At 43.7% G+C, this 15024-nt stretch overlaps 1 protein-coding gene across 15 annotated transcripts in view; it reads right to left on the reverse strand.

Annotated features, from left to right (window-relative positions):
• CLTCL1 (clathrin heavy chain like 1) overlaps positions 1–15024 on the reverse strand; it is a 113555-nt gene that overhangs the window by 46773 nt on the left and 51758 nt on the right. For 10 of the 15 annotated variants that reach the window (XR_010155974.1, XR_010155973.1, XR_010155975.1 and 7 more), the window contains exons 5-14: positions 14457–14570; positions 10816–10989; positions 9629–9826; positions 8545–8745; positions 8289–8441; positions 7599–7721; positions 4960–5097; positions 1625–1756; positions 1328–1492; positions 562–742 (exon numbers count right to left, since the gene is read on the reverse strand). Coding sequence is in view for 11 of the 15 variants with exons in the window: in XM_054675732.2 (XP_054531707.1) it covers positions 562–742; positions 1328–1492; positions 1625–1756; positions 4960–5097; positions 7599–7721; positions 8289–8441; positions 8545–8745; positions 9629–9826; positions 10816–10989; positions 14457–14570 (1579 nt within the window). In the remaining 4 variants the exon portion in view is untranslated. The remainder of the gene's footprint in view (positions 1–561; positions 743–1327; positions 1493–1624; positions 1757–4959; positions 5098–7598; positions 7722–8288; positions 8442–8544; positions 8746–9628; positions 9827–10815; positions 10990–14456; positions 14571–15024) is intronic. The other 5 variants (XM_024352828.3, XM_024352825.3, XM_024352827.3 and 2 more) reach the window with 2 other exon arrangements.

Here is a 15024-nt window from a genome sequence, read left to right on the forward strand (position 1 = left end):
GGCCAGACAGCCCCCATCTGTCCCTAACAAAGCCACTCCCATCCCAACTGCCCTAGAACACTTTTTTGGTGTGATGTCCAAGAAGGGGGAAAGGAAGACAACCAGGTTACCTTGTCAGCCCCCCACAATCAACTGGGTAGCAGACACCACAAAGCAATGCACCCTCTATCGTGGGCTCTCATTTAGGAGAGGCCCAAAGAGCCTCCCTCCTGGGGCTGTAAAGACCAGACATCAGGCCCTTTCACTGTACCCACGACATAGGCTTTTAGATGAATTCTTGCCAGACTGTGCTGCGTAGAAACACCGGGCTCCATAAGTTTCTCCATCCCATCACCAACCAACCTGATTTCTTCCTTTGGAAATACCAAAAAGGTTACTGAAGCTGAGGGTGCACATGAGATGGCAGTAGCATTCTGCCACCGACTGAGCACCCAAGGCAGCCAGTGCTGCATCCTGCCTGGCTTTGCAGGAAGGCCGTCTTAAGGCGGGCAGGTAGGCAGCAACACCTGAGAAAGGAGGTGTAGTCACATGGCGGGGTCGGCGAGAGGCTGCATGGTTTACCTTTGTAACTCTTGAAGGATTCAAAGAGCTCCACCAGGGCCTGCGTGCCCAGCTGCTCGTGGTACTTAGAGGCCACCTGCACACACAGCTGAAGGTTCTGTCTGATGTTAGCAGACAGCATGGCACGCAGACACTCCACAGAATCCTCCACCGATAAGGAGCCAAAGAAATTGACAAGCCACTGGGAACAAGGAAGAGTCTGTCCACAACGATGCACCACTGTAAAGACTGCTAACACTTGGAAAATAACTAGGTCATTCTCCTGTTCCCCTGAGTGTCAAAAATACAGAGAATTTCCACATAAAGGGGTTGAAAAGCAACTATCCATCACGGGAAAAAGTAGGAGCAAGGAGTAAAGCTGGGAAAAGACACTGATCTAAACTGTTCACCTGGAATATTCCACAGATGATGCTAAAACTTATTCCATAAATTGGAACACAATAGCTAGTTTAGCTTTGCTAATGGTTTCAGACAGTCCTGTTAGGTTGTCAATGTTAAAAGGTGACCAGTATACTCCTGCTATTAGACTAAGTCAAAGGTGGATATCAGAAAGAAAGGTGCTACAGGGCCCAGACATGCTGCTGAGCAGATAAACTTTGTGCGTGGGCTGAATTAGAACTGCTTTTGGTAGTAAAGTATGGTAGGTTAGGGCGGTGACAGGCTCAGGCCACAGTTCCACAATCACCAACGGGTGAACACTGGGGAGCATGTGACATTAATTGCATAGACAACAGCCATAATAGGAGTGCCCAGGGGTACACAGTACCTCGGGATTGAGGAGGTGAGTGTGGACCACAGCCCTCTTGATGTCATAGAGGTCGGTGTAGTGCTCCAGTGCTTGCTGCAGGAGGCCTGCCTTCTCACAGAGCTGGGCAATGTGGGCCCGGTCGTAATGAGTAAACATTTTATTTCCAAGGATGGCATCTGCAACCTATGAAACAGGGAGTTCGGTGAGAAGCCCTGATCAATGGCAATAACTTTTTAAGACCAGCTGCTCAATCTTGCCCCAGGGTAGGGTATAGCCTGGCAACCAGAACTCACAGGCCCCTGTCCACATCCATACCTCTGTGGTGGCAGCAGTGCTTGTGGGTCCCAAGATCCCTGGCTGTCCTTCAAGCCATCTTAGGCCCTTTGCACAAGGCTTCATTCTCCCCTGTTGCAGCTGGGCCAAGCCCATGTGGTCACAGAGTTGGGCCTGTGAGAAAGGCTGAGGCTCCATAAAGCCCTATTACTGGGATGAGTCCAAGTCACTGTTGCAGCTTTTAAGCAATCACATTTTTTTTTCCTTTTTTTTTCTTTTTTTGAGACAGAGTCTCACTCCATCACTCAGGCTGGAATGCAGTGGCACAATCTCAGCTCACTGCAACCTCCATCTCCCAGGTTCAAGCGATTCTCATGTCTCAGCCTCCCAAGTAGCTGGGATTACAGACGCACACCAACATGCCCGGCTTATTTTTGTATTTTTAGTAGAGACAGAGTTTCGTCATGTTGGCCAGGTTGGTCTCGAACTCCTGACCTCAAATGATCTGCCCACCTTGGCCTCCTAAAGTGCTGAGATTATAGCCGTGAGCCACCGTGCCCAGCCAGCCATCACATTCTTATAGGGTTTCCATGGCAAGATCAATGTGAGGGCTCAAGTCTACCGATTCTCCTTGAATGAGCTCAAGCCTTAGATTAGCAATGACCAGAAGGAGACCTGAACAAAACAAATCCCATTTGTGCTTACTAGACTTCTCTACTAGGCTAAATACAGAACTAGGAGTTGGGGATTGCATTTAAAAAACAATGAACACTCCTGGAAACAATTTTGATGAGGCATGAAATCTTTTTTTTTTTTTTTTTTTTCTTTGAGACAGGGTCTCACTCTGTTGCCCAGGCGAATGGAGTGCAGTGGTGCAATCTCGGCTCACTGCTGCTTTGACCTCCCAGGCTCAAGCAATCCTCCCACTTCAGCCTCCCAAGCAGCTGGGATTACAGGCGCATGCCACCACACCTGGCTACTTTTTTTTTTTTTTTTGAGATGGAGTCTCGCTCTGTTGCCAGGCTGCAGTGCAGTGGCATGATCCCACCCTGCTCACTGCAACCTCCGTCTCACGGGTTCGAGTGATTCTCCTGCCTCAGCCTCCCAAGTAGCTGGGACTACAGGCACGCGCCACCACACCCAGCTAATTTTTGTATTTTTAGTAAAGACAGGGTTTCACCATGTTGGCCAGGCTGGTCTCGATCTCTTGACCATGTGATCCACCCGCCTTGGCCTCCCAAAGTGCTGGGATTACAGGTGTGAGCCACCGCACCTGGCCCACCTGGCTAATTTTTATATTTTTTTGTAGAGATGGGGTTTGGCCGTGTTGTCCATGCTGGTCTCAAACTCCTGGGCTCTGCTCACCTTGGCCTCCAAAAATGCTGGGGTTATAGGCGCGAGCCACTGCACCCAGCCACTAAATATTCTCTTGAAGTAAGTAATTTTTGGGCTAAGACTGGATAGGTCAACACAGCAGCCTTGCAGCATGGCTGAGTGAGTGCTCCCTCAGTATCTAATGATGGTCTTGACAAGCTACACTCCTGGGTGCCTTCCCCTGCCACCCGGCACACTCTTTCTTATTCCTTCTAGGATCTGCATCACCAACCAGGTATGGCCACAGAGTGGCCACAGAGTGACCACAGCCACTGTCACACACCAGATCACTTCAGAGTGATGCACAGAGTTGACGATCAAACACAGTACTAAGAGTAGGGCTTTAGAACATCTAGCACTTACCTGAGTCTCCTATCCTTTGTTTCCTTCAGGTTTATCTTTACTTCTTGTTTTCAAACATTTTCTCCTCATAGCAACAGTGTATTTTATAGAACGTAGAAACCATCACGCAGTCCCACTGCCCAGAGAAGACTGCCAGCATCCTGGGGCACTAAGCCAGAGCCTGCTGGCACCTCACCCAACTACTTGTTTCTCCTTTAGGGTCTGGGCATTCCTTAGGGTCTGTCAGCCAAGTTTCTGAGTGACGCTTGGTGTGTTTCAAATCTCATTCACCAAAAACGGTTACATACACTCACAAAGTCATGAGAGTCCAGTAGACCCCAAGCAGCAAATTAACAGCACTTTTATTTCCTAGAGTTGGAATATGACCCACTTCTTAGCAGCTAACTTGTAGATTTGAATAAATTGAGGTAACAGAACAATATACTTAATATGTTGTTTCCTAATTATAAAAACAGTAAGTGATTATTAAAGAAAAATCAGAAGAGATAAGTAAAGAACAAAGTGAACTTGTACAATCTTATCCACTTAGTACCGTGGTGAACAGCTTGATATAAACTCCTCTAAATCCCTTTCTTGTATATATATCTAAATTTAACCCAAAATAGCACAGACATGTGATTTGATTATACCTGCTCCCACAAGTTTCAGGCCAACAAATGATGCCTCACCACAGTGAGATACCACTGCACGCCCATTAAGATGGTGATTACTATTATTATTATTTTAGACAGGGAAGATGTGTTGGCAAGGATATACAGAAATTGGAACAGCTGAGCATTGCTGGGAAGAATATAAAATGGTACAGCCTCCTGGAATACAGTATGGTGGTTCCTCAAAAAGGTAAACATAGAATTACTGTAGGACATGATCCAGCAAGTCCACTTCTGGGTATATGCCCAAAAGAATTAAAGCAGGGTCTCAAAGAAATCTTTGTACACCCATGTTAACAGCAGCATTATTCACAATAGCCTAAAGGTAGAAGCAACCCAAATGTTCATCAATGGATGAATGGATAAACACACGTCATATATACACATGGTGGACTATTACTCAGTTTCAAAAATGAAGGTGTTTCTAACACATGCTACAACATGGATGAACCTTGAAAATAATATGCTAAGTGAAAAAAGCCAGGTAAAAGGACAAATATTTTGTGGTTCCATGTATATGAAATATCTTGAAAAGCCAAATTAATAGAGACAGATTAGAATGGCAGTTGTCAGGGGCTGGGAAATGAGGAGTCACTGCTTAACAGTTACATAGTTACTCTGGGATAATAAAAGTTCTGGAACTATGTAGTGGCAATGGCTGCATAGCATTGTGAATGTTCTTAATGCCACTGTATCAGACACTTAAAAGTTGTTAAAATGGTAAATTTGGTTATGTATATTTTACCACAATGAAAAAAAGAAGAAAGGAAGAAATGCTGCCCTAATTAGAACTGTTTCCATGAAAGTCCTGTATCATGATTTCTGGAAAATCCTTTTAAGGAAAGTCATGGAGAATGTCCACTGAGAAGTACAAGATAAACATCTGGCACAAGCCCAGCCCAGTCCAAAGCCACTGTGCTCAAGTCTGCAAACCCACAGAGAGGTGCCACAGGTGCTCTGCCTCTCGGTGTTAGCCTACAAGTCACTGACCTGGGGTGCATGAACAAGGTTCATCTCCAACAGCCATGTCTGCAGGAGTCCCTCAGCTGGGCGATTATTCTTCAAGGCATCCAATAAGAAGGAAGTACACTGCTGAATTAAACTGTTTTCCATGAAAATGTCCACAATCTGAAACATATCCAAGCCACATTTTCACTCAGTATGTTTTCATTCAGTGTTTCATTTTCCTATTGAAATAGTTCCTGAAATATTATCTCATTTAGAAATTCAGCAATTAGTTCCTTCCTTTGTTTTTTTTTTGTTTTTTTTTTTTTGAGATGGAGTCTCGCTCTGTCACCCAGGCTAGACTGCAAAGGCACAATCTCAGCTCACTCCAATCTCCGCCCTCCACCTCCTGGGTTCAAGCGATTATCCTGCCTCAGCTTCCCAAGTGGCTGAGATTACAGGCACCCGTCACCACACCCAGCTAATTTTTCTATTTTTAGTAGAGACAGGGTTTCACCATGTTGGTCAGGCTGGTCTCGAACTCCCGACTTCAGGCTATCCGCCCGCCTCAGCCTCCCAAAGTGCTGGGACTACAGGCATAAGCCACTGCGCCCGGCCCCTTTCCATTTTCTTCTGTCATCGCAATTCACATACAGCCAGGTGTGGTGGCATGTGCCTATAGTCCCAGCTACTCAGGAGGCTGAGGTTGGATGCATTCCTTGAGCCCAGGAGTTGAGACCACTGTGGGTAATGCAGTGACCTCATCTCAACAACAACAACACAATTCATGTAATTTATGGTCATTAATTTATTAATAATCTTGCAAAATCATATCACCTACATCATACTTATCAGTGAGGTATTTTACTGAAGTATATGAAAGGGAGTAACTTTTATAACATATGAACCCCCAAGCAGTAATCATACATTACTTAATCACATCCTAGAGGCAGCTGTGATGCTTAACTTTAGGTGTCAGCTTGACTGGATTAAGGAACACATAGAGAACAGGCAAAGCATTCCTTCTGGGTATGTTTGTGAGGGCATTCCCAGAGGAGACTGGCATGTCAGTTGGGGGAACAAGTAGAATGATCCACTCTCAATGTCGGGGAACACCATCTAATCGGCTGGGGGCACAAAAAAGGAAAGAATAGATTTCTTCTCTCTTTCTCCTGGAGCTGGGACATTCTCCACCTCCTACCTTTGGACATCAGAACTCCAGGCTCCCCAGCCTTTGGACTCCAGGACTTACACCAAAGGCCCCCCAGGGTTCTCAGGCCATTGGCCTCAGACTGAGAGTTACGCCTTCAGCTTCCCTGGTTCTGAGGCTTTCAAACTTAGATTGAGCCACGCTACCAGAATCCAAGGTCTCCTCTAGCTTGCAGACAGTCTATCACAGGACTTCTCAGCCTCCATAATCACGAGCCAATTCTCCTAATAAACTCCCTCTCATATATCTGAGATAGGGTCTCACTCTATTGCCTAGGCTGAAGCAGTGACAAGGTCACCACTCACTGCAGCCTCAACCTTCAGGGCTCAAGCGATCCTCCCATCTCAGCCTCCTGAGTAGCTGGGACCACAGGTGTGCACCACCATGCCTGGCTAACTTTTAAAAAATTGTTTGTAGAGATGGGGGTCTCACTATGTTGCCCAGGCTCCCTTTCATATAGCTATAGCTACGCTATTGATTCTGTCTCTCTGCAGCATCTTGACTAACAAAGCAGCTGATACTTGATATCTAACTCATATATATCATTATATTATTGGGGCACAACTGGGAAAATGCAAATATTTACTTAGACAATTATTAAAGTTAAATTGATGTTAATTTAAATAATTAATATGCCTTAGTAAGATGTGAAATATAGGAATAAATTTAATAATTGTTTTTGAAGGACAGCTTTACAGGAAAATAAAAAAGAACTTATTAACTGTGGAACTTCTCACAAAGTATGAGAAGTTTATATTTTGAACAACTTTAAAATATGAACTGTAAACAAGATGTGAACTGGAAATTTCTTTCCTATTGAAAGCTAAGTAAATTTGTCTCAAATCTCTTATTCATGTTCTCCAAAATATCTGCAGATTCCCAGATGTACAAACACATACAACTGCACTTAATATTTCTAAACAGTTGTTGGTTCTTGCTTCAAGCTTTGTTACACATCTATATATCATCAAAGCTCCTTGTACCAATTTACTGAAAGTGACTTGTCATGTGTTTACATCTAAATTTTAAGTAGGTTACACTAAAAAACAGGCTGATGCTCACGTAATCCAGGTCAGTCAGACACCCACAGGATGAACATCTGGGGGACGCAACAGCACTAGCTCCTGGTGCTCAGGCCAACGGTCAGGGAGAGACAATGATGTAGTAACTGGGGTGGGCCAAGGGATGGAGGGCTGGAACCTAAATGACATCCTCACACCCTACACCATCACCACCCAAAGACACAAACCCAAACAAACATTCTCTAAAGTACTTCAAAACAAAGGAAGCAATGAGTACTCACATAGTAAAGACTAGAAGACAAACTCCCCAAGTACACTAGATTTTTTTAAACTGGAAGATTAATAGCAGATGAAGAAAAGCATTGAGACAAGTTAACAGGAAACGAATCAAAGAAATCTTCTAGATGGCTCTAAAAAGCCACAAAAAGTTGTCCAAAACTGCCTACGCTCACCTGGCTAATGTTGGCCAGCGGCTCCTCGTCCTGCACTAGCATTCGAGAAAACTGCAGGCCCTGTTCCGGACTGATCTTCATTACACCCCTCAGCAGAAAGATCCAGTCTGGGGTGTACCCAACCTAGAAGCAAGGGAGCACCAATCAGGAAAATCAATGAAAAACCCTGGGCATTAGAAAAGGAAGTTATCCATCCTTTGTTTTAAACTCGTGTTAACAAAGAAACGAGCAGCAACATTATCATGTGTAGGTACCACCTTCTGCCAAACACAATATCCAATTAAATGAATTGATTTCATGTACATGGAAGGCACAATTAACTATACAAACAGCCCAGACCACAAAGAAGTTTCCTGATCTGTGTGCAAACACAGCCTGCCAGTAAGCACACAGGGATAAGATCTGGGAGTCTGCCAAAATATCAAATTAACATACAGAAGGAAGAGAGGGAGAGAAAAAACAAGATAAAGCTCCCAAATAAAACGAAGATGGAAGGACTGGAAAACTAAGGATAATAAAAAGCTGAAGAGAATAAAATATGATCATTATGAATAAAGATCCTAACAGCAACATTGCCAACTCTCACACCAGAGGACTTACAAAGAAGGGTATTTTATAAACTTTAAAATCAGCAACCACTCAACCACACGTGAGTAATCTGTGAGATGCCAGTGGTTCAACACACGTTACCTTTTTGGCATAGAGCACAATTTTCTGGAATTGGCCTGTTTCTGCAAAACACTGGATCACTTTGCTTGGCACATTTGCCCGAAGGTACACACTCAGAGCGAGCATGGGGTCAGTGGTTTTGACCAAGTCTCCGAGCTCCTCTGAGCACTCCAGCTGTGGTATGCCAAGGGACAAGGCAAAGTTAGGAGGCAGGTAGGGAGCCTGGACCAAGTTTTCAAGCTGTGCGGGGGGGCTACGAGCTCACAAGTGTTTCTACCTTATCTTCTTTCAGCCACTTCTCTAGGAGTTGCTTACACCCCTGCTGAAGAACCAGATGGCAAAGTTCTAAGGATTCAAGTTTATTGAGCTGACCCTGGTCGAGCAGGATTCCGAAGTACTGCAGCAATGGAGAAGCCTGGCCAGACTGAGCGGGTATACTCTGGAATTTCTGGACCGTCTCTCTGGTACGCAGGATTCCCTAATAATAAATGGAAAAATAGGTCATTGTGTTGTAATCACAGGGGATCCCTTCACTCAACTTCCTTGTATGTAAAAACAAAAATCTGCCAGTGGAAATTCCACACTGCTCTGTCATAGACAAAAAGTCCTCTACCAAGGCAACTGCTTCTATCTTCAACAATAACCATAAGTATAGGGGAATCTAGGTCCTCCAGGTGGCTTCACACTTAGGGTCTTACTTCTCCCCCAGCATGCTGCAGTAAGAATTCGGCCTCTCAATCAGTCTTGTAGTAGTGAAGTTCTGCTATCATTATATTCTAATTCAAAATACTCAAATGCACAGATGAAGGCTAGAAATGGTTTGTTCACAACTACCCCTTGAAAGACAAGAAAAATTCTTTCAAGGACAAGCAACTTGAAAGTCTTTATCTACTCAGGAACAGATCCAGTCTCTGAACAATTTATCCAAATGAAATAAACCAAAGAAAAAGCCATATGCCGAAATGCTGTATTCTAAAAGAGTGGAGAAAGTCCAGGGTAGGACTATCGCTAGATAAAACAGGGAACAACCACTTGATGTATTGTACAGTTGCATATTTGACAACCAGGTAGCAAGAGTGGAAAATGCTAAGTTACAGAAATGTGAAACTGTATCTAAGCTGTTGGGTGAGAGGTAGGTATGCACACAAAGTGGGAGGCGTGAAGTGCCGATGCAGCAAGAGTGTGTTTTTTGTTTACTTCCTTTACTGTTATGCCATTGGTGTAAAAATTTTAAACTAAAAACTCCTAACATAACACTAATAGACTGCAATATCACTAGTGAAATGCTTTTATGACTTATTTTCCTCTCAAGGTTGGTTCTTAACACTCAGAACACTTGAACAGTATTCAAGGTTTATCACCTTTGGTGCAGACGCTGCAACTTTGGCGGCTTCAGCATAGCTGCCCTGTGCAAAGAGGGTATTGAATTTTCTCACAAACAACTTCTCTGCCCCAGCCAGGTTACTACGAACGGCCAAACGCAGACCAAGGTCTGGATTCTGAAGCACGTTGCTTGCATAATTCACAATGTTATCTTCCTCAACACAAACTGACAGTACCTGTAAGGACACAACAAGTGAGAGCGGCCCGGCCTAGAAGAGTGCTCCACCATCCCTCTGCCATGTTCCCTCCCGATGCTGGAGTGGTAGCCACATTCTCAGGCGAGTGTTGAGCACACCTGTGATGGTGGCCCTCACAGTGAAAGGAGGCAAAGCAGCCAAAAGCCAAATGGTAACAAAACAGAACAGCACAGGAGTCTACGTAGTTATTAAAGTCACACAGATAAGTGTGATGCGTTCTGCGCTACAGCAAAATGACCTATGTGGATGGAACTGAGAGTTTTTCTCCTTAAACTTTTTATTTTTAAAGTACAGAGTTTCTTTCTTTTTTAAAAAATATTTTTGTAGAGACAGGGTCTTACTATGTCGCCCAGGCTGGATTCAAACTCCTAGCCTCAAGCAATCCTCCTGTCTCAGCCTTCCAAAGTGCTGGGATTATAGGAATCAGCCACTGTTCCCGACTTTTTTTTTTTTTTTCCCTGAGACAGGCTCTCACTGTTTCACCCAGGCTGGAGTGCAATGGTGTGATCACAGCTCACTGCAGCCTCAAACTCCTGGGCTCAAGCCATCCTCCTGCCTCAACCTCCCATGCAGTTGGGATTACAGGCATAAACTATTGTGCCCACCCAAGAGTTTCTTCTTTTAACTATCTTTTTCAACTATGGTTGAGAAAAGTTACTTAAATACCATAGTATCTGCTTTTTCAACCCTCTCCAGTTAGGGTGTGCATGGTATAAAGACGATGTGCATCAGAACTGCTGTTCTATACGCAGGAAGGAGCTGCTCTCCTCCTGGAATCAATCCTGTGTTAGGAATGGTGCTGTCTGAAGAGAGGAAGTGTCAATATGAAGGAGGAGACATGGGTTTAAGTTTAATAACAGGAACTATTAATAGCTACACCCAGCTGCTTTCCTAGAGAAGGGGGAAAGTTTAAACGCCAGTCCCTAATGAATGGAAAAGGTAGAAAATGAAATGTCAGAGTTACACACCTGTCCCTTTTTGTTGACACCAATAATTCCAGAGGTTGGTTTGTGTGGAGCAGTGACAAATATTGTGTCAGCACTAATACGGTTCATGCAGATGCACACGCCAGACTCTAGGTCGTACAGATGAAGATAGCCATACTTTGTGATCAAGTAAATAACACCATGTTTAGCTCCAATCTATAAGAAGACAGAGAGCAAGAGGTTGGAAAGTAAGGAGGAAAAGCCATGCGGGTAAAAAGAGCTCACAAATGATAAAGAGGATTCTTGTTTGTTTGTTTGTTTTTTGAGATAGGGTCGTGCTCTGTCACCCAGGCTGGAGTGTAGTGGTGCCACCATAGCTCACTGCAACTTCCGACCTCTGGGCTCAGGTGATCCTCCCATCTCAGCCTCCAATGTAGCTGGGACTACAAGTGTGAGCTGCCACACCTAGCTATACAAGGATTCTTCAGTTTCTCAGGCTGAGAGATTACTGGTGGGAGCAATGCTTTCCTGAGACATGGATTCTAAGTTGTACTTGATTGAGAATTAGTTTTAAAGACAATATTTTGTCCAACCACTCTCAAATAAAGGTCCAATAAACTCAGGCTACTCCATTTATCTTTCAGGTAGAGCGATCCTTTCACAGTTTATCGAACCCCTTTAAGCAAGCTGTGAGTTCATAAGAGAAGGGGAAAGTTCTGGACAAAGACCTCAAACGCCAAGATGATGTTCCAGCATGCCTTCTACCACCACTTATTAACCTTTGAGTTTTGCCAAATGCTATTAACTTTTACAGAAAAATATTTAACACACAAGAAAACCTGAAGGGGCTGGGGAGAAAAAACAGATGCATTTGCCCAACCAGATTATTAAACATATATATTAAAACAGACAGTAATTTTTGAAGTATGATTTTACCATTGGAAGAGACAGAGAAAATAATTAAGAGCCCTGAAAGAGAATGAATCATATATGAGAATTTATTAAGAATGAGTGTGTGGTGGCTAATGACTATAGTCCCAGCTACTTGGGAAGCCAAGGCAGGAGGATCACTTGAGCCCAGGAGTTTGAGTCAAACCTGGGCAACGTAGCAAGACTCCAACTCTAGAAAAATAAATAATTAGTAGGTAACATATTAGTGGAAAATAGGCACTTTAATCAATATATAACATATATTATTAATATAGTTAGCTAGCTATCTGGAGATGGAGGTAAGAGTAAAGAACTGAATTTCTATCTTACTCTTTAGATCAAAGTAAATTCCAGATGGGTCAAAGATTTTAAATAAAAAACAAGGACAATTAGGATAGGAATGAAAGAAAATATAGGTAAATGTTGTGATCATCTTCAGGTGCAGAATTAGTCTCAAAACATGATACCACTGCCACACAAAAATGCAGCACTTCCATAAGGTGCCACATATCACAAATTACGACTGGGAAAAATATTCAAAATACATCAGACACTTAGTACTCTACAAGTACAAAAAGCTCTTACGAATAAGGTAAAAATCCTGGAGTTGGGCACAGTGACACACACCTGTAACCCCAGCTGCTTGGGAGGCTGAGGCAGGAGGATCGCTCGAGGCCAGGAGTTCAAGACTGGCCTAGGCAACATAGCAAGACCCCATCTCTACTTTTTAAAAAAAGATCCCGATAGAAAAAAAATGCAAAGATTAGGAAAAGGCAATTAACCGGATACATATGAGTGGCTGATACATCAATTCTGCCTTGATGGTAACCAAGGGAAAGACATCACAACATGGGATGCTGTCCAGCTACCACCGGCAGCATCAGTAGGAATGTGAACTGGCCAGCATGGTCAGGAGAGTCTGTGATGAGAGTGTGCCCCTGACCCAGCAGTTTAATTTCTAGGAATTTATCCTCGGACTTTTAGACTAACACACAAAGATGTATGGAGCACAATGTTCCTTATAGTGTTTCTTGTAAACGTAAATACCAATCAACAGGGGATTGTTTAAATGAGTTGTAGCAAATCCACAGAACAGATGACACAGACAATAAAATACATACATTATGTTACTGGAACAGAATGATCTACAACATAGCTAGAGGAGTTTATACAGCAGCAAGGCTAGTGCAGAGCCATTTTCATAAGAGTCCATCTGTATAAATCTGCATAAATGTATGCATGTTAAGTTACTTCCAAAGGGGTAGCCAAATTATCAGCAGTGCTAGGATTTCAGGTGATATTTAATTCTGCTGTTACATTTATTGATATTATTAGAAATGTACAGATAACATATTTTATGAGAACGAAAGAGTAAAAAGGAGAGTAGATTATATAATCTTACATATATAATGTGATGCCAATTTTGTTCAGAAAAGGTATAGATCTAAATTTTTTATAAAACAAATTGTAAGATTTTTTATTTTTATTTTTATTTATTTATTTATTTATTTATTTACTTTTTGGAAATGAAGTCTTGCTCCAGGCTGCGGTGCAGTGGCATGCAGTGGTGTGATCTTGCCTCACTGCACTCTCTGCCTCCCGGGTTCTAGAAATTCTCCTGCCTCAGCATCCCATGTAGCTGGGACTACAGGTGCACACCGCCACGCCCAGTTAATTTTTTATATTTTAGTAGAGACGGGGTTTTACCATGTTGCCCAGGCTGGCATCGAACTCCTGAGCTCAGGCAATCTGCCCGCCTCGGCCTCCCAAAGTGCTAAGATGACAGGTGTGAGCCAACGCGCCCGGCCAAGATTTCTTATATATTTTACATCCAACTGGTTTATCTACAGAGGAATGTTTTCTTTTTAAAAAAATCTTTTAATTTTTATTACTCAAAAAAGCTCCATTTTTAATTTAGCTTTCTGACTCTGTGCCTTTGACACTTCCACAACAATATTCTGCTCCTCAATAAGGAAAGCACACTTGATCCTGTCACGAACACACTTAGCACACACGGAACCACCACAGGCCCTGCTGACATGTGTTTCTGTTTTAGGGAACCTCACAAGAACTTCAGGTCTCATAGCACGAACTCCTCGAAGTCTGGCTAGGCACATGCCACATGCAGGTTCAGGTGTTTTCCCAACCTTCTTGATGTAAAGGTGAACAATTCTCCCACCAGGGGCTTGGGACTACCTAGTTTCACTAGAGGCTGCATGTCAAAGGCTGGGCCATTCTGAATGCCAGCTCAAAGGACTGTCCCTGGGAGCTCTAGGCTCCCTCAATGGCAGCCAACTGTAAAGGAAATAAGTGTTTTATTCTTTTTTTTATTATTTTAAGTTCTGGGTTACATGTGCAGAACGTGCAGTTTTGTTACACAGGTATAACGTGCCCTGGTGGTTTGTTGCACCCATTAACCCGTCACTTACATTAGGTATTTTATTCTTTAAATATTCTCATACCACAGTGAACATCTAATCTTTTATAATAAGAAGGAAAGAGCTGAGGACTTTGATGTGTGACTTGGCAACGTCTTCCTGCTGCCCTAACTCACCCTCATGCCGGGCATTCCTTTCTACGAACAGGGCTTTCCCAGCTCACATGCCAAAGCCTTAGGCCTCTAAATGGGTTTGAAAGCATCACAGTGGCAGGAGACAGCAGAAGCAGACTAAAAATGGCAGCCTCCTGTATCTTGGGAGGTGCTAGAGTAGATTTTAGGACATGAAGATGTTTAGAGAGCAGCACATTCGTACCTGCATAGCCACTGGAAAATCATTCTGTGCCTCTGGAGGAAAAAACACATCCACTGCTTTCTTTACAAAAGGTTGGTTTCCCGCTGCAGGCTGTCCAACTTCAATGATGTGCAACTAGAAGAGAGATTTTAGGTCAATCAAGGGGACCGCCTGTGGTGGTGGGCAAGTGCTAGTCAAGGCACAGAGGCAAGTGGAGCCTCAGCTCCACACACTGGATGATTAACGCTAAAAGTCACATTCAACCAAAGCAGAACAACCCCCTTGTCAGAGCGCCTGTGATTATCCAATAACCTGCTGCCCACCACCAAGCATGGCACAAAGGGCCAATGCCAGGCAGCCTGGAGCCTCAGTTCCAGCACAGTGGCAGAGTCACTTCCCCTCCCTGGGCCTGGACGCCGATGAAACAAAGGGCTCCAGTCAGAATCTGCTGTGCCTTCCAACTCTGCTCTCTGCCTTTCTGGGTATGGCCCAGACTCACACAAGCCTGTTAGTGCAAGATCTCATCACTGGAGGCCAAACTCACGAGACATCCTCACCATGGCACAGGCCTGAGGTTTTCAAGGTTGTG

This window comes from Pan troglodytes, chromosome 23 (assembly GCF_028858775.2).
Source record: "Pan troglodytes isolate AG18354 chromosome 23, NHGRI_mPanTro3-v2.0_pri, whole genome shotgun sequence".
NCBI lineage: Eukaryota > Metazoa > Chordata > Mammalia > Primates > Hominidae > Pan > Pan troglodytes.